At 44.2% G+C, this 23,864-nt stretch overlaps 1 protein-coding gene across 1 annotated transcript; it reads left to right on the top strand.

Moving 5' to 3' along the window:
• The first annotated feature begins 11,444 nt into the window (after positions 1-11,444).
• On the top strand, positions 11,445-15,451 carry LOC124652421 (zinc finger CCCH domain-containing protein 59-like). The gene is made up of 10 exons (XM_047191431.1): positions 11,445-11,543; positions 11,614-11,893; positions 12,085-12,208; positions 12,334-12,453; positions 12,649-12,766; positions 13,031-13,449; positions 13,556-13,856; positions 13,994-14,090; positions 14,614-14,759; positions 14,961-15,451. Exons 1-10 carry the CDS (start codon positions 11,451-11,453, stop codon positions 15,087-15,089), a joined length of 1,827 nt encoding a protein of 608 aa, XP_047047387.1. The 5' UTR covers positions 11,445-11,450; the 3' UTR covers positions 15,090-15,451.
• The last annotated feature ends 8,413 nt before the right edge of the window (positions 15,452-23,864 follow it).

Below are 23,864 nucleotides of genomic sequence, written 5' to 3'. Positions count from 1 at the left end.
GGCAAGACATTGTACCGTAGTTAGGCTATCCGTAATCCGGCTAGGACTCTCCATGTAAACCCTAGATCCGTGCGCCTTTATAAGCCGGATCCACGGGAGCCCTAGAGGCACAACCACAACTCATTGTAACAACGCGAAAGCGCCCGGATAATTCCGGACAAGCGACGGTTAGGCCCTGTCATCGTGCAGGTGTTCCGAAGCTGGGTAACTCGCGTACCACCATCCCGTGTGCACTCCGCCCTATGGCCCCTACTTCTTCTCCCCCTCGTGAGGATCCCTCCTCCGAGGTACCGTCGATTAGGCAACGACACTTGTGCAAGAGCAAAAGAGGTATGGAATTGCCTTGGTTTGTCAGAAATTCTAGAAAGCATTACAAATGTTGATAGATCAGGTTCGGTGGTTCGTTGAGGAAATCATTAGAAGAGGAGGCCGGATTTCAGCACTTGACAATATCAGGTTTGCAGAAATTACCCTAATAGCGAGCTGGTATATCTGGTGGGAAAGGCGGCAAGTTGTGCATGGAGAGGCTATTCAAACTCCTTTCCGATCGGGTATGTCTATACGGGTGTTAGCTCACAATTATATGAATGCTTTAAAGAAACCTGCAACGAAACCAAGAGAAGGATGGAAGAAACTGTTGGAGGGAATGCTGATGGTAAATGTTGATGCATCATTTGATATTAATTCTGGAAGGGGTGCTACAGGAATTGTTATTCGAGATTGTACGGGGAGTTGTATTGCAGCTATGCAATCATTCTTACCTCATGTGGTGGATGCTCCGATGGTTGAGGCCTATGCACTCAGAGACGGTCTGACCTTGGCACAACAGGTGGTGACATAGGCATTCCAAATGGGCCTGCTAAAGATAGTACCCGGGGTTTAATGGAGGCCCACTACCCGAAGAATAAGAAGATTCGAGAGCCCAAGATATATTAAGGAAAGTAGAGTTGTAATAGGAAGTGTTGTTTGTAATCTGGCGGGATGAGTTAGAAACCGTCCCGGACTCTGTAACTTGTACAAAACGAAACCCTCGGCTCCACCTCTTATATAAAGGGGGAGTCGAGGGACGAAGAAATCATCGAATCATTGTTCACAAACCCTAGTTTTCATAACCGTCGAGTACTTTTCGATCTGAAACCTTCGAGATCTACTTGCCCTCTACTTCTAACTAAACCCTAGCCTATAATCCATAGGCATTGACAAGTTGATAGCTTGTCAATTGGCGCCGTCTGTGGGAATTAGAGGCGTAAGGATCTGATCTCGATGGCACGTTCAAGATCTTCGACATCGTCAACCGGAAGCAACACAATGGATCGAGGTAAACAGATCGCTGCTGGTCTTGTCGATTTTGTTCCTCACCCACCCTCCCGTTTGGATGCATATGCGTATCTGGCGGAGCCCATGGAGATGACGTTCGGAAGGTTTCACTTTCGCGTCGAGAAAGAAGGATCGTATCGTGTCGAAATTCCGATTTCGTCGGGATCGTCGGCGAACGATTCCGATTTTTCAAGCTATACATCGTCAACCGAGTCAGGAGAAGAAGAAACTTCGGAGACACGTTACGTCAGCACCAGAGCAAGAGAGAAACTCGCCAAGATCTTCGGCGACACATCGTTCGAGTCATCTGCGGACTCGTATATAAGCAATGACTCAAGCGATGTCGACAGTTACGACTTCATCGAAAAATCTATCACAGTGGGCAAGGTCTTCATCAATCTCAACAATGATGTCACCAAACCCAACATAGATCCGAGTACAAAATATCATCAGATTTATGCCATTGAAAATCAAGAGGAAACATCAGAGCCTTTCGACGATTTGGGTAATCCCTATGCCGATCCCTCAGATCTAAGGAGAGGTATGGGCACTAAATATGTCGGGCCCACACCGCGCGTCAGAGTTCAACTTCCACAAACAGCCTGGGATAGAGCTGCAAAAGCTTTAGATGGTTCGGAGCCAATGACGACAACTGCTACAGTCCAGGAACTGCAAGCTTATCAATATAGGCTCGCACGAGCTGCCAGAGAATTGGAAAAAGAGACAGCTGAGTTGAACAGGAGAAAGGAAGCAGCTTCTGCATCCAGCAGGAGAAGGGCAGATCTAAGTCGACAATCTAGAACCTCGGGAGATAGTCATAGAGAAGCTCGGAACAGAGCAAGGTCCAGATTGCAACACATACCTGAAGGAGAAAGAGAGTACTTGGTTCAAAATCTCGACATGTCTTTTATGTCGATAGACACAAGAGGGAATATTATTCCTAAAACGCCAGAAGCTGGGTATATGGCGACACAAGCCTTTATCCTTGCATCCAGGCCACCTCCAGGAGATCCAAGGGAGGCTTTGTACAATATGGCGATAGCAGGACAAGAAGTCATGGGAACGGCGTTTGTATCAACACCGCCGAAGGAGGCTGCAAGGCAAAATAGTCCACGACCTACGGCAGCGACAGCGAGCAAATGTTGAAGGAACAAGTGGAGCAAGAGATACGGCGAGCACAAGCAAGGGTAGACAGAGCACGGCAAGGCGAAGGGAACATCGACAATCCCCAGAACTAAACGATGAGGATATGTGCGGCTTGCCGTGCTTCACAAGGAGAGTACAAAAAACTCGAGTCCCTTCGGGATTTAAGTTGCCTGACCACTTCAAAAAATTCGACGGCCTGCAGGATCCAGAGGATTGGCTAGTTGATTACCTCGAGACGGTGAAGTTAGCCGGAGGGACTAGGGCAACAGCCATGCAAAGTATTCGGGTGCACTTAAGTGGAGCTGCACGATCTTGGATCAAAAAGCTTCCTCCGGGATCTATCGACAGTCGGGAAAGTTTCGAGGACGTATTCGTCAAGAACTTCAGATCTACGTGCAAAAAACCTGCGTCGTTAGAAGAGCTGAGAGCATGTCGACAAAAGCCAGATGAGTCAATGAGAAAATACATCCAAAGGTGGAACATCATCAAAAACTCGGCAGAAAATATATCTGACGAGAGAGCAATAGATGCGTTTGTTGCGGGAATTAGACGTGGAGATTTTGTCGAGGACTTGGGAAGGACCAATCCAAAGACGAGTATCCGCGTTAATGGAGATAGCAAACAGATGGGCGGACGGAGAAGATGCTGTCCACAACAAACGGCACAGGTCGCCGGAGGAGGACCGTGGTCGAAATTATCAATCGAGGCGACGATTTCCTCGGCGATGCCGAACTACGACGCCCCAGGGCAAATTTCGGCAGGATTTCGGGCAAACACAGGAGGAAACAATAGAGATGATTATCAGAGAAGCAATGAGCAGCGAAGCGATAATAGGGACGACTCCCGCAACAGGCAAAATAGCGGGCCAAGGTTTCCAAGACCTTTCGTGTCCCCCGAAGAAATGCTGAACGGACCGTGCCAGATGCATTTTTTCCTCGACAGCAACGGGAAAAGACAGTCAGGGCACTGCGCAGAAGAGCTGTCGAAATTTTCGGGCAATGTTCAGATATGCAGAAAACGCTCACGCTCGAGCAGCACAGAGAAATCCTCGGGAGCCCAGGAGCGAGGTTCACCTACCACCACCTCCCGCGATTACAAACGACAATCGGCATCAGCTCAGAATAGCGGCAGCACCTCCACCACCACCTTATGTCGATCCTAACTCAAACGGAGCGGTGTCGATGATTCAGAAGGGAAGGCCGTCCAACAGAACTCAAAAAGTAATCTCGAGACAGGTGTTCATGGCGGAGAAAATGCCTCCACCAACGAGTTGAGTACCTCAATTGGTCGGGGCAAGACATCGGCTTCACCATAGCGGATCATCCGCAGCAAGTTCCTCGACCAGGGCGGTCGAGCACTTATTCACGCCGGCGAGTTATTGCGGGATTTGATGTTTCTCGAGTATTCATAGATGGTGGCAGCAGCTTAAACCTTATGTATGCAGATACATTGAGGAAGATGAACATATCCTTAGCAAACTTGAAGCCAACGGACACAAGGTTCCACGGCATCACACCGGAGAAACCAAGTTACCCATTGGGGAAGATCAACCTCGACGTTCAAAATTTTACAATTCAAACAGACTGTGGTCAAGTGGTGGAGACTATGAAAAATGGGGGGTTTTCAGCAACTTCGTCGGCAGCAATTTATGATGATTGTAGTATCCTGTGGAGTGGTTTTGGCAATGTGGCTATTGAGTATTGTAATAGGGAAGCTAATCAGGTAGCACACGAGCTTGCTAGAGTTGCTTCTAGTTCAGGTAATTCTTGTACTTGGGTCGATGAGCCTCTTAGGTTTATTCTCAGCAAGCTCGTGAATGATGTAACCTTACTGTGATGGTGGACAGCAGGTACCAGACGCACTCTTTTTCTTCTAGGGTACCTGAGGGGGCTGGAAGGTTTTTAATGAGGCGGCTTGTTGTCTGCTAATATAATATTTTCAAAAAAAGGACATTAGCGTTATCTCAACAGATAATGTATGTTACAACACCAAAAAATGGTGATGTAAATTAATATATATCATATTACCATTTTTTTATAAGCGTTTAACAGCCATAGCACGTGATGTAAAATAGATCACATCTACACCAAATCCCTTTTCATGGAGAGTTCGAACTTCAAATTGAACAACTGGAACTTAAATCCAAAGACTTCTAATTTGATTCAAACACTTCTAATTCATTAGATAGATTGGACACATCTAAATTCGACTTGGACACGATAAAAATCCGAACTCCGACACTTGACCCTAAACTTTGCTAGTTCGACCGTAATTTCGACACTTCATTAGATAAGTAAACTCGACACAATGATAGGTTAACTCCGATGGTGGAGGAGTTCACTCCCAGTCATCGTCATCGGAGTTGCTGAGGTTGTTCCCGAAGTCTGAGCCAACTCGGAGGAGGAGCCCGACGAGAGGACGATGGTGGAGGGATTAGCCTCGGATGAGAGAGCAGCTTTGCGAAGCTGGGAGTTCCGTGTGATTATGGAGGAAATGTACTACTCGCCGCAACCTATGTCTCCTTCTTCTTGGTGTTGTCCCTCGCCGCGAAAAAATACTTGAGCTCGAATTGCACAAGCTCCGGATGTCCCGATGCATCTTCGACATTGCCTCCTCGCTAGTCTCGTGCATCCTAATCTGCATGAACGTGCAACATTTCCCCTTCTCCTACTTGCGAGTGACCATACACACACCGTCGACAACACTCGACTTCCTTGAGGCTCTTCATGTTGGGACAATCCATGTCCGTGTGCAGCAAGCCGAATGTCCATGAGTCGAAGTCATAGGCGCGCATGGCAAGCTCCGACAACATAAAGGTGCCGAGCCACCAGTTCATGGTGTTGACGGTTCTCCGCGGCGTAGCGGCTGAGGAACTGGGTCGGCGACTTGGCGTGGAGGCGATTTTGCCGCGATTCGGCGGGGGAACGGCGATGCGGGCCTCGGTGCCGGCAAATCCGGTGCTATTGGGGCGTGAAGGCGGCTGGGACAACAGGAATCGGCTGCAGGGCGAAGGCGGGCGGCTGCGGGGGGAGAGACGTGCAAACTATTTGGGCTGGTGGTTGGGCTACACGAGGTATACAGCACCACCCAAGATGATGTATAATTAGCACTGTTCAAAAAATAGGCCGATTCGGCGATTAATAGGCTAATTAATCGCGTGTCGATTACCACGAATAGCTTGTGTTAATTCATTAGCCTGATTAATCGGTCCAAAAATCCGATTACTAGGTATGTTCTTGATTAACTACTACTCGTGGTCAAAAAATTCGTAAAATTTTGAACACATAGCGTCAATCTAGGCGCTGCCCCGCCCCAATAAACTAGGTTTTGCCAAGCTTTCGCTTGATTCCAGGCTGCAATAGCTTGATTTCCACTATCACCAACTAGTTTCTTGCCCTCCCCGACCAGTCCATCGTAGTTTCCCTGACCTCGGATATAGGAGCACGACCACCTTGGGGAGCTCATCTAGGAGCACGAGGCCGCCTTCAATAGGTTAGGTGGTTGAGGTGCAAGAGGGGCCATACCCTAGGTAGGTGGTGGGAGAAGATAAACTTCAGAGGTGAGAGGAGAAGAAGTGGAAAGAAGGAACGCGATACCGACTGGTGGATCCTAATTTGCTCGTGACCTTGAAGATTAGATCATGGAGGAGAAACGTACATGTTTTAATGAGCTTTTAGGCTCTAGAGAAGTACGGCCAGGCATATAGAGGATCATATACTATAATTTTCTTATACAAAGTATTTTAAGTGCTAATTTGTGTAGATTGCACCGATTAATAACCAACCGATTAAATCAGTTAATCTTTCTATTTCAATTAATCGCTACTACCTAGCGGACCGACCAGTTAACAATTACCGATTTCTTTACCATTGATAATTAGGTCACCTGGCCCAAAATTTACATGGCGATGTAAGTTTTTTTTACATCATCATATAGGTCTACATCATCTCTTGGAGAAGCATTTTTGGCCAAATATAATTTACAAAACGGTTACATCACCAAGCCAATACACATCGTCCGGTTACTCTTCGTCCTAGTTTGAAACTCTGTGAGTTAGCCTTCGAGTTAATCTACTTTCTCATCTGTTCTGTGCTCTTTTGAAAGCTTTAAACCAGTTATGGACACTCGTAATCACGGTCATGTTGGATCGATGTCTTATTTGAAATAGAGGATGCGCCAGTGTAGTTGGCATGTTTAAAAAATCTATGCTAAAAATGATTAAGTCATCTGAGTACAATCATACCAACGCATGTGGATTAAAACCTGTGTACACACACTCGTAGGTAACATAGTCCACATAATAGGTTGGGTGTCATCAGACTAGCTAAAATAACAGATAAGGCTAAAATACCCTTACATAATAGGTTGTTCAACATGGTCTGGCCGTCAATTTTGTGTCCCTGGTGCGGAAAGGTTTTAGGCTTGGCTTGGTCGACGCGTCCAACCGTAGGGTTCGACTACACGTATGGGACGACTGCGACAATCGGTGGCGCGGTGTGGCGTGATTTACATGTGGTTTTTCCTATGCAACTTGGGTTGCAGGCGACATAATCATGCGATGTTGCGGCTCGAGCACGAGCAATGGTTCGTCTAGACGACGGCCCGGAAGGTGGTGTTGCCACTCGCTCAACATGAATAAGCAATTGGATGTCATGGCAACAGTTCTGAAAGTTCGGCAGTGTAAATGACATCAACCCATGTTGTGTTGGCAATGAGATTTCCCTTGATGCTTTGTCGTCGACATCCCCGTGGCAAACTCTCTAGGTTGGTTGGACTTTTATCTTCACTAGACCGTCACATGGATGCTCCTCCTATAGCAGTCACAAGGTTTTCTCTTTGGCTTTTGTAGGTGGTTAACTTTGGTCTAGGCGGAATGGTGTGGTGTTTGGTTTGGCCCATGTGCTAGTGTAGTCTTGGTTTTGCTTGTAGGCTAGTCATAGTGGGGAGTAACATAGAGTAGTAACATATACATAATACTAATCTATGTTACTACTTTCATAGTGACTAGTAACATATATGTGGTATTATGCAAAGTTATATTTATTAGCTTGTAGACTATGTTGCCTTGGAATATGTGATGTCATGGTAACATAACTAGTTACCACAAATCTCTCTTTTATAATTAATGATTACCATATCATCAAAATGCTTAGTTGGTATTGCATGTTGTACTATGTTACTACCTATGTTACTAGTCATATACCACTATGAGTAGTCGTACATATTTTCTCCCAGCTTTCCAATGATTAACCCTTTAGAATTCTTTTTTACTTTTTTTGACAATCAATACCACATATATTTATAATAACACATAATATATGGTAGAGATACACGAGTTGTCTCCAGCGATTACAAAATAAACTTTTAAAGATACTAGCACATCTTTGAGATCTCCAAACTTTTTCTTCTTTCAAGATAGAATTTTATACTTTCCTGAAGGCAGCCAAAGATAGATAACAAACCATAGACTTATAAATACCAACGAAGGTTTTTCCATAATTTTAATTTGAGCCGCAATGCCAAGGCTACGTCCACGCGCGCGACTATTAAGGTAGTCAATCAACATCGACAAGAGTACCAACACCAGTATATCAGGGAATAACAACCGATCATCCTTGTCGACATCGCTGGAGAGGCGAGAGTACAAATCACCATTGTCGATGACGTAGCAGCCGGGACAAAAATTGCAAGGATAATTCCCCTCGCGGCAACCATGAGAAAATATCCAAAATGACCTGGCGAAGCAATATCTAAAGACCCATACCTAGAGAACTGTAATCTTCCAATACTACCATTGATGCCGGGAAGAAGATCTCATCGTGGAACGAAAGGCCGAAGATCATTTATTATATACGATACCATCTCCATTGAAGGGAAACTGTAAGTGTATATTGCCCATATGTGTGGTTTTGGTAATTAATGACAACCTCTATGGACTAATGTTTTCATTGAGTTTATATGAAGGAATATTCCATAGGTACTACTTGTAGTCTATGTGTTGGATTCAAGTATGGATGACATGATGATGAAAGATATACCTTGATTATCGGCATCAAGATCATCGATTTGAAGTCATATATGTGATATGATCAAGAAGAAAAAGTGAAAATGGAGTTCTTATGTGGAACTCAACATTAGCCATGCTCTAGCTTATGTGTTAAGCAATGAATGATCAAGATTTTGAGTGCTTGATTCCAAGTGAAGAACTCAACATATGGCTCTAAATCGGTGTCATGATAGGCTCATGAGTTAAGCTATGGTTGACTAAGATTTAGAGCATGCAAACAAATGAAGAGTTCTTTATACACCTCAAGATAGTATGATAGAGCATGAGAAGATACAAGGTTGACCAATACAAAGAACGAAGAATAGATTCAAGTTTGGTCAACACATGAAGCATGAAGAATGTGCCACGTGAAGTCATGTGGTATGGTAAGCTAGCCTTGTCAATTATGCTTCATGAACTAACACATCATATATGTGCCCCTTGTGTTGTCTATGTGGGTTAGGTATCTTTCCATGGGCATGCATCAAAAGTGAGATCTCATATAGCCCATGAGAGGATGACATCAAGTGGTGATCGTCATCAAGATTGAGTTGGGTAAGTTCAAGTTGAGCATCTCAAGAGGATCATATGCTTGAAGCTTGTCATCCATTTAGTGATAATGGACATGTGAAGATGTGCATCAATGGAGCTTTCCCATCATGGTATATGGGGGAGCATTTGTGAGTCTTCATGAAGCAACAATGATCAAGTGATGCATTTCGGCTTGAGAGGAGCTTGAAGAGTTATCATCAAGGTCAAGCAGGATGCGCAAGGCAAAGGTATGACCTTGCTAGGTTTTCCTTTTACCGGTCTCAAGGTGGTTATTGGGAGACCGGGTTATAGGATAGATAGCCGCACTATCAAGAGGGGCTTTCGGTTGGGTAACTTGATCACATCGTCCTAGGGAGCTCAATCCTTTGCATTATTTGCATATCCCTATTTCTTCTTGGTGTTTCTCTGTGTAAGGTTCTTGAGCTTGTTGCTAGCTTTACAACAAGCCCAAGTTCATCGAAAACGGAATCCGCATGCATCTTCTACTGCGTTTTCGAGTTTGGAGGTCTTCACCGTTTCTTGATGGTGGGAGACTCCCTCTCTAGAATATCTAAAAATATCCTGTGAGGAGTCTCCATATTTCCAACAAAATTGGTTTCATGTCAATCGGAGTTCGGGAGCATTTTCTCTTTAAAAGGAAAAGAAAAGGTCTTCAGGGGTCCTGCGTATTCTGGCACTATTGCTCGGTGTCCGCACGACCTAAGGTCCGGCTGGACCGGCCGTGGCACCGGCTAGCCCGGCACAAACCGGCTCCTGGACCGGTGCCAACCGGACACTATCCAGGGAGGTCTCCAGCTTCTCCCGGTGCTGGCCCGGTGTATGGTCTGGTTTGGACCGGCCGGTTCGGCCTCACGCCCGGCCACGCCGGCATGTGCACCGGCCTCCCCGGCGCGGACCGGCTCCTGCTCCGGTGACAACCGGGGGCAGGTTCTGTATGTCCTGGACTCGCCTCGGTCTCGGCCCGACGCACGATCCGGTGCCGGCCGGATGGTCCGGCCCGTGGCCCGGTCTGACCGGCCCCTGGACCGGATGGTCTGGCCCCAGGCCCGGTTGACCGGCTTCCTCGACTGATGCTGAGCTGGCACTTCCCCAACGGTTAGATTTCGGCTTGGGCTATAAATAAGCCTTCTTCTACCTTGGGCTCAGTTAGTTCTTCCACTCTCTCTCCTCCATTGTTGACTTTGAAGAACTTGCCCTATCTCTTGATCCCCCATGATTCTTGCTCATTCTTGAGGGATCTAAGAGAGGAGATCTAGATCTACAATCCCCACCAATCAATTTCTCCTCTAAGTGAGGGGAACCCTTTGGATCTAGATCTTGGAGGCATTTGTTAATTTCCTCCTTGTTCTTCTCCTCTAATCTCATCCTAGCATTTGTTGCTTTGGTGCGATTTGAGTGTGAAGGATTTGAACACCTCTAGTGTTCTTGCTTTACATCATTGCATAGTGTTGAGCTCTCCACCACGATTAGTTTGAGTGAGAGACCGTGAGCTTGTTACTCTTGGAGGGTGACCTCCTAGTTGGCTTGGTTGGTGTCCCATTGACCTCTTCGTGGAAGGTTGTGAAGGGGCCTGGGCTTCTCCTTCGTGGAGCTTGTGAAGTGGTTGTGGAGCTTGCCAAAATCTACGGAGTGGAGGAAAAGCTAACCATAAGGGAATGGCCATTATCCTTCGTGGGTTTAGCTCGGAGAAGAGTGAGCCTTCATGGCGTTGGGGAATCCTTCGTGGGACCCCACCTATCCAAACGTGACGTACATTCTTGCAAAGGAAGGGAACACGGGAATACATCTTCGTCTCCGCGTGCCTCGGTTATTTCTATACCTGAGCTTACTTTCCTTTGTAATAGCCATCGAGCTTGAAGTACATATTATATCTTGCTATCACTTGTTGTTCATATATATTGTGCCTATCTTGCTTAGCTATAGTTGTTGTTGTTGCACTTAGTTGAGCCGAGCATATTTAGGGTTTGTTCTTGTAAACTAAATGTTAGTTTAATTTCGCATTCTTACAAGCCAAATTCGTAAAAGTTTTTAAAACGCCTATTCACAACCCCCCTCTAGGCGACATCTCGTCCTTTTAGAAATTAACAAGAAGACGGCTACCAAAAACACTACTATTATTGAAAACCTCAAGCATAGATTTCTTCTTACTTGAATAAGCAAAAATTAAAAGAAAACTCGAAACAGTGATTTTCATAAACCGAATGGAGAGCAGACACGTAGGTCCGGATGGACCGGACCGGGCCAGGCCACACGAGAGACGGGTCCAAGGTAAGCTGAATACTAACGGGCCTAGATAGGCCCAGGCCTACTGTACTACGTGGTCCGAGATCGAGAACTCTCTCGCAAGCCCGTTGTCGCCCTCCCCAGAGAGGAAAAACTCAAACCCCTCATGGCCGCCGCCCCGCCACCGGCGCCGCCGCGGATCCTCCTCGCCGGCGACGCCCACGGCCGCCTGCACCAGCTTTTCAAGCGCGTCAAATCGGTATCCCCCGCTCCCTACCATCGTCCTCTCGCGTGTTTCGTCCTCTCATTCGTGTCTCTGTCCGCGCCAGGTGAACCAGTCGACGGGGCCGTTCAACGCGCTGCTCTGCGTCGGGCAGTTCTTCTCGCCCGAGGTCGGCGAGGAGGACAGCCCGCCGGGGGACGTGGCGGACTACCTGGAGGGACGGGCCGCCGTGCCCATCCCGACCTACTTCACCGGCGACTACGGCCCCACGGCGCCCCGCCTCCTCTCCAAGGCCGCCGCTGACCACAGAGGATTCGCGCCTGGCGGCATCCAGATATGCCCCAACCTGTTCTGGCTCAGGGGCAGCGCCCTCTTCAATCTCCACGGTCTCTCCCTCTCTCCCTTGGTTAATCGAGTTATCAATAGATTAGTTTACCAAGAGCATGTTCGTTTGCTACATTTTGTAGCTGGTACATCATTTCACGCTATACCCGGCACTGAGATTTTTTTTTTTGGTTTGAAGGACTGACAGCGAGATCATTAACATTCCATTGATTGCTTTCCCCTCTGTTTGTAGGATTATCTGTGGCTTACTTGTCAGGAAAGAGAGGGCTAGGAGGGCCTGGCTGCTACAGCCAGGATGACGTTGATGCCCTGCGGGCTCTTGCCGAAGAGCCAGGAATCGTCGATTTGTTCTTGACATATCCTTTGGTTCATTTTATCATTCTTTTGAATGTCTACGAGCATTAATACTGAGTTGATTTATCATTGACTTTGAAAGTATCAAACATGCGTAGTTGGCCCCCTTGACGAAATTAGATGGCACTAACGAGTGGCCAGCTGGAGTGGTGAATGGAGCCGATACTTCTAAAGTGCCTCCTCAGGTATTGGAACCTCAGGGCTGTGATCCTGTTGTTGCCGAACTGGTTACTGAGATTAAGCCAAGGTTTGGTTTCAAGACTCTTATACTAGCTTAATTGTTCAGATTAGCATCCTTGAAGCTTAATTTGCAATTTTATAAGTATATTTGATAATATGAGATTATGTGATACTGTCCTAGCCGATTGCTGCCTTCTAGTTTTTATTGGAAATGATAACATGAAATTGTGCCAAATTTGTGACAAGCTTCTTTTTATGGCAGATACCACATTGCAGGTACTAAAGGTGTATTTTATTCAAGGGAACCTTATGTGAATGATTCCTCTCTCCATGTTACACGTTTTATTGGACTTGCTAATGTGGGAAATAAAGAGAAGCAGGTATATTTATCGAAGTCACCCGCCCTAAAATACCCTTTTGTGTATATTTTGAATTCATTGCCAATTTTTTCCCATATATTGTGCTCCACCCTTTGAGACTTACTGTTTCTTGTTATGCAAGTTGCAAATAAGATCCATTCATTTGTATATCTTGAGGCACAGCTTATGCTAATGTCTTGCCAAATATATTTCCTGCTTCATTGATTTAATGCTATAAACTATTAAGTCATTAATTGGCTACTCCTTATTGCATATACTTTTCAGAAATTTATTCATGCGATTTCTCCTACTCCAGCATCCACCATGTCCAGTGCTGATATTCACGCGAGACCTCCAAATGCTACTTTATCACCATATGTCGCTCCCGCAAAATCTGTTCCTGTTGAAGACACTCCAAAGCGTCCTGCTGAAAGCACTGATTTGCAATATTGGCGTTATGATGTTAAGCGGCAAAGGCAAGGACAAAATGATGGGAGTCTATTGTGTTTCAAATTTACATCCTCAGGGTCTTGTCCTCGAGGGAGTAACTGCAACTTTAAGCATGATGAAGAAGCCAGGGAGCACTGTCAGAGAAATGTCTGTTTTGACTTCCTAAACAAGGGGAAATGTGGGAAGGGCCCTGAATGCAGGTTTGCTCACAGCCTTACTGAGGAGGCTGCTGTTAGGGATGCAAAACCCCGTAGGTGAGAGAAGTTCCCCAAATCTCTCTCTTCCTCTCTCTCTCTCATGTGCATTATTAGTATACATAATTCAGTTGTGGAACTCATCCTATATATTTGCTGACTACAGTGACCGAAGACCTGTTGAGAGCAGTTGCTGGTTCTGTTTGTCAAGTCCAGATGTTGAGTCACATCTTGTTATTAGTATTGGAGATGGTTACTACTGTGCGCTTGCGAAGGGACCACTTGTTCCGGAGCATGTTCTTGTGATACCTGTTGAGCACTTCCCTACTACAATTACAATGCCTGCAGAACCAGAGGCAGAGCTCAGGAGATATAAGAATGCTCTGGGTAAGTACTTTGAGAAACAAGGAAAAGCAGCAGTATACTTTGAGTGGGTTTCACAGCAGTCTCGCCATGCAAACCTTCAGGTAATTATACCTTTTGTCTACTATGGTTGCTCCATCTCTCATTGATGCGAAGACTTAATGTCCGGAGGCCCTTTTATCTGTTCAGACACTTGAATTTATGTTACACTGGATGGTAATCCACCAAATGCTTTGTGCAGGCTGTTCCTGTACCGTTGTCAAAGGCAGCTAGTGTTGAGAAGATATTTCATTTAGCAGCTAAAAGACTTGGATTTGAATTGTCGGTGGTGAACCCAGGTGAGCATTGCGTAATTTTTTCTATGGCTGGCTAATGAAAAGAAAGATACAACCGCACAGGTCTGTGCATGCATGCAAGGTCCTGGTTATCTACAAGTCACTGTTTTCAACTTTCAAAAATGTATTGCTCTTTACACATCAATGATCCTGTTGTGCAGTATTTGCTTAATGCTTATTACGATGCCAATGTTACTTGACATATGATGTTGCTTCTTTGATGAAGTCTTCATATTTTAAACATATGTTGCTGCTGAAGCATGCCAAGTCATGTTTCAAACCTTCAATGCTATTTATTTCTTAAAATAACTAGTTGACTGAAACTAATGGAATGCAAATCATTGTCTTGTGCAAATGGATTATATTGATTGAATGGCTTTGTGCTAAGCTCATTTTTGTTATAAAGTGTTAAGTCATTAATTGACTCTGATCACCAGTAAATAGCTGCATCCCCCTTTTTTTAACGAAAAAACATTATGCGTGTATTTATTTGTGCTAAGCTCCTTTTTTGTTTGACTGTTGGCAGACGGTGATGCTAATCAAGGTAGAGAACTGTTAAGGTCGCAGTATGACAGCAAATCAGGCTTGTTTTATGTTGAGCTCCCAGATGGTACACTACTCTTGCATATGCTTGGCAGCCGTGAGAAGTTCCCTGCCCAGTTTGGACGTGAGGTACGTCAGAGATGAACTTTTGTTCGTTTTTAGTTTCAGAAGATAACCTACTCAAACAGTCCAAGAAAATAACATAGTGAATAGTGGTACCTCAGTAACCTAACTTGGTTAATCTCAAGACAGTCTTCGCGTACAAGGCTATTTGACCAAGGGCGATAGTACAGCTAGCTACACCTGAATCTTTCCTTGCTATTTCCACAGGTATTGGCGGGATTGCTAAGCATGGCAGATCGTGCGGACTGGAGGAACTGTAAGCTCTCCAAAGAAGAAGAAATTAAGATGGTGGATGATTTTAAACAAGGGTTCCGTGAGTTTGATCCTGCTGAATGACAGCATGCTCAAGCCACCGATTTCTGGAAGGTTGATGCTTGCAAAGGTCGAGATGGCTGTATGCCTGGTGTTCATGAAGTATTGGCATAACCACTGAGACAAGACCTTGCGTGTTCCCAACGAGTGAGCCAGGCTATGAGGCAATACTAAGTTGTAGCTGATCCAGAATTTACTCCAGATTTGCATTTGTAGCTTAACGTTATGAGCACGTAGGTTGGCCATTTATAAGAAACGAGATCTGGACCAGGAATTTTCATTGATGATGTAACTAGGCAATTGGCTACTGATTGAACGAACCTATCAGGGCATACTGTTTAATACTACTTTTTCTTACGTCTAACATAGCTCAGGTTATAGCACCAGGGAAGTTTTCTAAGCCTTGAAACATGCCTCCAATTATAAATATACATCTAGTCCCTCTGATTCATATTACTTGTCACTAGTATAGATTATATAATACTAAAATATGTCTAGATACATCTATATTAGAGAAAGTTAATATGGATCTAAGGGAGAATAAGATATCTTAGACAGCAGGGACAAGGAGCTCGTCAAATCTAGCACATTCATGCTTTGTTTGGCACTAGAGTTTTTGTGGGATTAGTGGAGATAATCCTTTAGACCTTGTTTATTTTTCTATACTTTTAGCTCCAGGAAGTTTGGAGGTGAGAGGGGATTTGGTGTTCACCCAATCCCCTACCATCCCCTCAAGTACCTTGTCCCAAAAAATACACTAGTATGAGGTGGAGTTTTTGATCTAGGCAAAAAGTGAGATTTGTGGGGATATCTTCTGATTATCCATTCCAAACTGGGAGAAGTAAACACCCAAAATACACTAGAAGTAAACAAAGCCTTAAAGTATTGGGTGAAACCCATACCGTCACTCAATCCCCATAAAATTCCATCCTCAATCCAGTAGCTAGGGGTATAGTATCGGGGATTCAGGAAAATACACTAAACTTTGGGAAACCATGGGATACGTGGGAATTAAACTTGCTTAGTACTTTAGTATCAAACATGATTGTAGAAATAAGTGAGGACTTGCTGTTTGGTGGAGATTATCCCCACAAAAACTTTAGTGTCAAACAAGGTCATAGAGGGTTTATGTATTTTGTGATCAAATCCCTTGTAACATATGAAAATGGTTATCACAGGAGTTTTGCATGATCAAATCCCTTGTAAATATATGACAATCCTCACCCAGAAGTTTTTTGTGGTCAAATCCCTTGTAAATATGTGAGAATCCTATCATCAATCTATACATCGCAGCAGCCCGATGAACATTCATGATGTGGCCGCTAACACATCTTTAGAATAGTCTACTACCCTATCTCTAGTGTGTCGGCTTGCCGTTGCCGAAAACAAAAACTTGATAAGATTTTAGTGGTTAAGCTCACTGTATCTTATTTTCAAAGAGCCAAGCAATCAAGTCTGCCCCGAGGGCAAGTCAAAACATATATAATTATTTATACTAAACTTTAATAATTGTTTAGATCCCATTGCTATCAGTTCAGATCATAGCTAATATGTTGTGTATAAACTGCACTAGGTAATAAAAATTGCATTAGTTTTTAACACATTAAGCCTTACAATGATATTTAAAACAAATTCCTCTCAAATGCGAGAAAATTAAAGGTCACATGTCATGCTTGAAAGATCGAGATGTCGCCTAGAGGGGGGGGGTGAATAGGCAATTACAAACTCTTGCGGATTTGTCTTGTAAGAATGCGGAATTAAACTAATGTTTAGTTTACAAGCACAAACCCTAAATATGCTAAGCTCAACTAAGTGTGACAATGGCAACTAGAGCTAAGCAAGATAGGCACAAGATATATGTAGCACAAGTGATAGCAAGATATATGTACTTCAAGCACGATGGCTATCACAAGGAAAGAGAGCTCGGGTATAGAAATAACCGAGGCACGCGGAGACGAGGATGTATTCCCGTGTTCCCTTGCTTTGCAACAAGGTACGTCACGTTTGGAGGAGTGGAGGTCCCACGAAGGATTCCCCGCGCCACGAAGGCTCACCCTATTCTCCGAACCACACCCACGAAGGATAATGGCCCTTTCCTTATGGTTAGCTTTTCCTCCGCTCCGGAGATGGCAAGCTCCACAACCACTTCACAAGCTCCACGAAGGAGAAGCCCGGGCCTCTTCACAATCTTCTTGAAGAGATCACCGGAGCACCAACCGCCAAGCCAACTAGGAGGTTTCCCTCCAAGAGTAACAAGCTCACGGTCTCTCACTCGAACTAATCGTGGTGGAGAGCTCAACACTATGCAATGATGCAAAGCAAGAACACCGGAGGTGTTCAAGTCCTTCACACTCAAATCCCACCAAAGCAACGAATGCTAGGATGAGATTGGAGAGGAAGAACAAGGGGAAAGTCAACTAAAGACTCCAAGATCTAGATCCCAAGAGATTCCCTCACTTAGAGAAGAATTGGTTTGGTGGAAGTGTAGATCTAGATCTCCTCTCTCAAATCCTCAAATATGAGCAAGAATCATGGGGGGAACAAGAGAGAGAGCAAGTTCTTCAAATGGTAGCAATGGAGGAGAGAGAATGGGAAGAACTAACTTGGCTCAAGGTGGAAGAAGCCTATTTATAGCAAAGGGAGAAATAGAGCTGTTGGGGAAAAAGCGTGTGCAAATCGCATAAAAAACGCCCGGAAAAAGAGCCCGGCCGGTTGCCGGGCCGGTCGACCGGCCTGAGCGCGAGGAGCCCGGTCGGTGGCCCGGTCCGACCGGCCCAGCAACCGGGAGCGGCCGGAGGCGCACTGGGCGGTGGACAGGCCAGAGGCCGCGCGGGGAGGCCAGGCCGCGGCTGGGCCGGCGGGGTGGTGAGGCCCAGCACCGGCCAGGAGGCTAGCCAGCCAAGGGCGCCCGGGTGGGCCGGCGGGGCCAACGGCCCAATTGCGCACGGCGGGGCGGAGGCTTCAGGCCGCGCGGGGGCGAGCAGCCGCGTGGGCCGAGCGGCGCGAGGTGGCCCAGGTGCGGTGCCCGGTCGGACCGGGGTGCGCGCCGGGTGGGCCGGTTGCGGACCGGGCCCGGGACCGGTCACGAGCCAGAAAGCCCCTGGATCCCGGCCGGATGGCAATGGCGCCGGGCCGGTCAACGACCGGGTGGGCCGGCGCCGAGCCCGGCTGGCCGGCGAGCCGACCGGCTGCCCCTTCCCATTTTTTTCTTTTTCTTTTTATTCTTTTTCCTTTTTTTTTCTTTTCTTTAATAACTATTGCTCCCGAACTCCGAATCGCATGAAACCAATTTTGTTTGGAAGATAACAACAAATGCTATCTTATAGAAAGTGAAAACCCAAGAATCTGTAGGAGGGGATTTTATCATGAATATAAAAGGTAGAACCTTATATCATGAATAACCGGTAAAATCACCCAACCTCGAAAACGCAATAGAAGATGCATGTGAACTCCGTTTTCGATGAACTTGGGCTTGTTGTAAAGCTAGCAACAAGCTCAAGAACCTCACACCGAGAAATACCAAGAAGCAATAAGAATATGCAACGCATGCAAGGATTGAGCTCCCTAAGACGATGTGATCAAGTTACCCAACCGAAAGCCCCTCTTAATAGTGCGGCTATCTATCCTATAATCCGGTCTCCCATCAACCACCTCGAGACCGGTAAAAGGAAAACCTATCAAGGTCATACCTTTGCCTTGCGCATCCTGCTTGATCTTGATGATACCTCTTCAAGCTTCACTCAAGCCGGAATGCCTTACTTGATCAATGTTGCTTCGTGAAGACTCACAAATACTCCCCCACACACTATGATGGGAAAGCCACATTGATGCACATCTTCACATGTCCATTATCACCAAATGGACGGCAAGCTTCAAGCATGTGATCCACTCAAGATGCTCATCTTGAACTTGCCCAACTCAACCTTGTGTCTTCTCATACTCACTTGAGATAGAGCATGGCTAATATTGAGTTCCACATAAGAACTTCATCTTCATTTCTTCTTCTTGATCATATCACAAATATATCTTCATACCGATGATCTTGATGCCAAATCACAAGGTATATCTTTATCTTCATGGCATCCATACTTGAATCCAACACATGGAGAGCAAGTAGTACCTATGGAATATTCCTTCATATAAACTCAATGAAAACATTAGTCCATAGGGGTTGTTATTAATTACCAAAACCACACATAGGGGCAATGTACCCTTACAATCTCCCCCATTTTGGTAATTGATGACAACCACAATAAGAGGGTTTATATAATGAATATTAGAAACAAGTACGCAACTTATCCGAGAATAAGTTGTATACAAGAGGTTGTATTTGATATGGTCAAGTAACACAAAGCTACTAGCCCATATCAAAACCGGCTCTACTCACACAACTACAACAAATGCAAGAGATGTGAGTAGAACCAATATATATAGAGAAAACTCCCCCACAATGTATGCACGTGTGATGAACATGAATTCATTGCATATATTGTCAAGATTAACCTTTGGGATAGTTTCCACTATATATATACAACCATGCAAGACATATAAATATGGAATGCATGAGAGGCAAAACACTTAAGCACAAACCAAGCTTAAGTATAAAACCAATCCCTTAAACCCTCTAAACTTCTCCCCCATTGGCATCGATTGTCAAAATGGGAGAAACATTTAGAAGGCCAATATAATGTGAGTTCCTCCCCAAAGTGTGCACTTCTCATAATTTGAGTGGAATCAAGTGCACGTATCCAATGATGAATACTTGAAGGAAGTCAAACTATATTGAGGATCAAAGATTGCATAAAGATAATATGGTGAAGTGAGCTTCAACAAATAAAGGCAAGCAATCAAGGATCCAATTGGACAAACAAAGATATCATAATAAGAGAGATATGGTGCTCTAAAAATAAGAAAGCTCCCCAAGGTTCGTGCACAATTTATAATATTTGCATTTGAATACAATATGCACAAACATGGAATCCTCACTCCCTATATATCATTTAGAACACAACTAAGATGAAGAGAGTATGCTTATCAAGAACAACTTTAGTCCAACAAATACGAGATATGAGTGCATGAAGAAAAACAAGTAAACCAAGCACTCATAAATCTTCTTTACCAACACCACTAAGAAACAAAAGGATAAAATATGGTCGGCAAAGAACAAAGATATCAAGGTGATGGATTAACGCTCTTATGGATATAATTTTCTAAAGTGGACAAATGATCCATAAAGAAACATGCACACACAAGAGGTTAACAAAATAGATAAGACAAGATATCCAAGATGAAGTCATAAGATATACCAAAGGATGTTTGCTTAAGAAGCATATATAGCCTATGGCTCCAATTTTCACTTATGGTATATGAATGAACTTCAACCAAGTTAAACCTCAAAAACAACACAACTAACAATAAGGGAAGTAAAGCTAGTTGGAATGTTTTGAGAGAGGCAACAAGTATCACAAATACGGATTTATTTCACAATTTCATCAATATTGTACACAAGAGCTCTTTGAGGAATTGATATGCAATAAATTGCTAGAGGGCATATTTGTGATAGGTGAATCATAAAATATGATATATATATATATATAACCTATCATATGCATCTTCTCAAAATACTCAAGTGTTCAATAAGAAGTTTTACTTTAAAAGAGTTTTTCAAGAACCGCAATATTTTCGAAATAAATAATTTCATGCCAATAATTGGATGCTATATGAGAGTGCATGAATAAGATACTTGTTACCGAGATGGCAATGGCTTGATGTAGTGGATAAGAGTTCATCGATCATCCTAGCTTGACTCCAATCCTCATATGGTGACAACACCTTCCTTATAGATGAGACAAGCCTCCATTGCATCTCCAATGTACCTAAAACATCATTCAAGTACATCTTGGTCCCCAAACTTATTGGGTCCAACATGGTTAGACTAACCACAATATATAGAACACACTCCATATAAACATGTGCATATTTAGATGAAATTCGAATTTCATGCACATCTTAGCCATTTAGGATTTGATGGAGTATATCCTACATAATGGATCGAAAGAAAGCAAGCATGCTACAAGCATAAACAAATTACATATAAGCATGCACCAAAACTTTTAAAGATCCAAGAAAGATATAATTTGGACAAAACACCAAAAGAATTAAATAATGCATAGAGGTGTCACAAAACAAATTTGTTGTCCAAATTATATCTAAGAAGCAAATCACAAAAGATTTGTTCAACAAAGTTCAACAAGTGAACTAAGAAGAAACCATTGAGCATAGAGGATGAAATAAAGCAAACATGCTCAAGGATTTATCTCATTCAAGCAAATAAATCATGTAAGAAAGAATGAGATAGCAAACTCCCCCAAAGAGCAAGGTTCAAACAAAATAAACCAAACCCTATACACTTTTCACAATGGCACAATGTACCGTAAGGAAAAGATTTGTCTTCCAAAACAAACACTTGATATGAATCAAGAGAATTTATCAAAAGATTTTTCAAAGGGACAAGGAAGACACATGGGAGCAACAAAGATTTGTTGGAAATAAAATAAGGCAATAAGAAACAATCCAAGGTGAAGATGATCCATGAATTCAACCACATACAAGGTTATCAATTGTCAAAGACAATGAATATATTGGACATAATTTCCGGTGGTGAATTGACAATGATAGTAAGGATCAACTTCACAAATAAAGGCATAGGATAAGTATATATAATTAAGCACTATGCACGGATGAAGATTCTTGATGGCTTCAATTAGTCAAACAATCACGCACGGCAATGATTAGAATAACTTGAAGCAAACGGTGTCCCAAATAAGATATAGAGATATGTATTTGAGGAAAACCGTACCAAGAATTTCTTACTCAAACAAGAACCAAAAAATGAGCAATAAAAGCTTTTTACTACAAGTGGAGCTTGTTTGAGCAAACATGCCACCTAGGATCAAGATAATTACGTGTATCAACACTAAGTGGCATAACCTCATATGTTCACATTTTCTAGGCTTGTGATATGTACATAACATATTACTCCCCCATAATGTGATGTTCCATTTCTTTTAAATAAGAGGCTGATGTCTACGTTCCCCCTCCTTTCCTGTAGACAGTGTTGGGCCTCCAAGAGGAGAGGTTTGTAGAACAGCAGCAAGTTTCCCTTAAGTGGATACCCAAGGTTTATCGAACTCAGGGAGGAAGAGGTCAAAGATATCCCTCTCATGCAACCCTGCAACCACAAAGCAAGAAGTCTCTTGTGTCCCCAACACACCTAATAGGTGCACTAGTTCGGCGAAGAGATAGTGAAATACGGGTGGTATAAATAAGTATGAGCAGTAGCAACGGTGCCGGAAAAGTGCTTGGCGCGTAGTTGATGGTGGTGGTATTGCAGCAGTAGTAACACGGTAAAACAAGTAAACAAGCGGTAGTAACTCAGCGGTAGTAACGCAAGTAGTAGTAAACAAGCGGTAGTAACTCGGCGGTATTTAGGAACAAGGCCTAGGGATTACACTTTCACTAGTGGACACTCTCAACATTGATCACATAACGAGAATAGATAAATGCATACTCTACACTTTTGTTGGATGATGAACACATTGCGTAGGATTACACGAACCCTCAATGCCGGAGTTAACAAGCTCCACAATAATGCTCATATTTTAGTAACCTTTAGTGTAAGATATATCAACGAGACTAAACCAAGTACTAGCATAGCATGCACACCGTAACCTTCATGCATATGTAGGAGGAATAGATCACATCAATATTATCATAGCAATAGTTAACTTCATAATCTACAAGAGATCATAATCATAGCATAAACCAAGTACTAACACGGTGCACCCACTTGTCGCCTTTACACACGTGCGGGAGGAATAGAACTACTTTAATAACATCACTAGAGTAGCACATAGATAGTAGTGATACAAACTCATATGAATCTCAATGAGATCATTGTATTGAAGTACATGGAAGAGAGATGAACCACATAGCTACCGGTACAGCCCCGAGCCTCGATGGAGAACTACTCCCTCCTCATGGGAGCAAGCAGCGGTGATGAAGATGGCGGTGGAGATGGCAGCGGTGTCGATGGAGAAGCCTTCCGGGGGCACTTCCCCGCTCCGGCGGGGTGCCGGAACAGAGATCCTGTCCCCCGGATCTTGGCTTCGCGATGGCGGCGGCTGCGGCAGGTTTTCGTGGGTTTCGTCAATTGGTATCGGGTTTTCCGATCCGGGGGCTTTATATAGGCGAAGAGGCGGCGCAGGAGGGCTCGACAGGGGGGCCACACCATAGGGCGGCGCGGCCCCCTCGCGGCCGCGCCGGCCTAGGGTTTGGTGGCCCTGTGGCCCCCTCCGGTCCTTCCCGGGTGTTCCGGATGCTTCCGATGAAAATAGGAACTTTGGCGTTGATTTCGTCCGATTCCGAGAATATTTCGTTACTAGGATTTCGAAACCAAAAACAGCGAGAAAACGAGAAGCGGCACTTCGGCATCTTGTTAATAGGTTAGTTCCGGAAAATGCACGAATATGACATAAAGTGTGCATAAAACATGTAGATAACATCAATAATGTGGCATGGAACACAAGAAATTATCGATACGTTGGAGACGTATCAGCATCCCCAAGCTTAGTTCTCGCTCGTCCCGAGCAGGTAAAACGATAACAAAGATAATTTCGGAGTGACATGCCATCATAAACTTGATCATACTATTTGTACAGCATATGTAGAGAATGCAGCGATCAAAACAATGGTAATGACATGAGTAAACAACTGAATCATATAGCAAAGACTTTTCAT

Source organism: Lolium rigidum, chromosome 5 (assembly GCF_022539505.1).
Source record: "Lolium rigidum isolate FL_2022 chromosome 5, APGP_CSIRO_Lrig_0.1, whole genome shotgun sequence".
NCBI classification, from domain to species: domain Eukaryota; kingdom Viridiplantae; phylum Streptophyta; class Magnoliopsida; order Poales; family Poaceae; genus Lolium; species Lolium rigidum.
This window is presented reverse-complemented; position numbering and strand designations above follow the sequence as displayed.

Bases quoted from the DNA above. Each gene is read 5' to 3' on its own strand.
- LOC124652421 (XM_047191431.1), top strand. From the start codon at position 11,451: ATGGCCGCCGCCCCGCCACCGGCGCCGCCGCGGATCCTCCTCGCCGGC. The intron at 11,544-11,613 runs GTATCCCCCGCT...TGTCCGCGCCAG, and splicing joins TTTTCAAGCGCGTCAAATCG to GTGAACCAGTCGACGGGGCC. The intron at 12,209-12,333 runs ATATCCTTTGGT...ATTAGATGGCAC, and splicing joins ATCGTCGATTTGTTCTTGAC to TAACGAGTGGCCAGCTGGAG.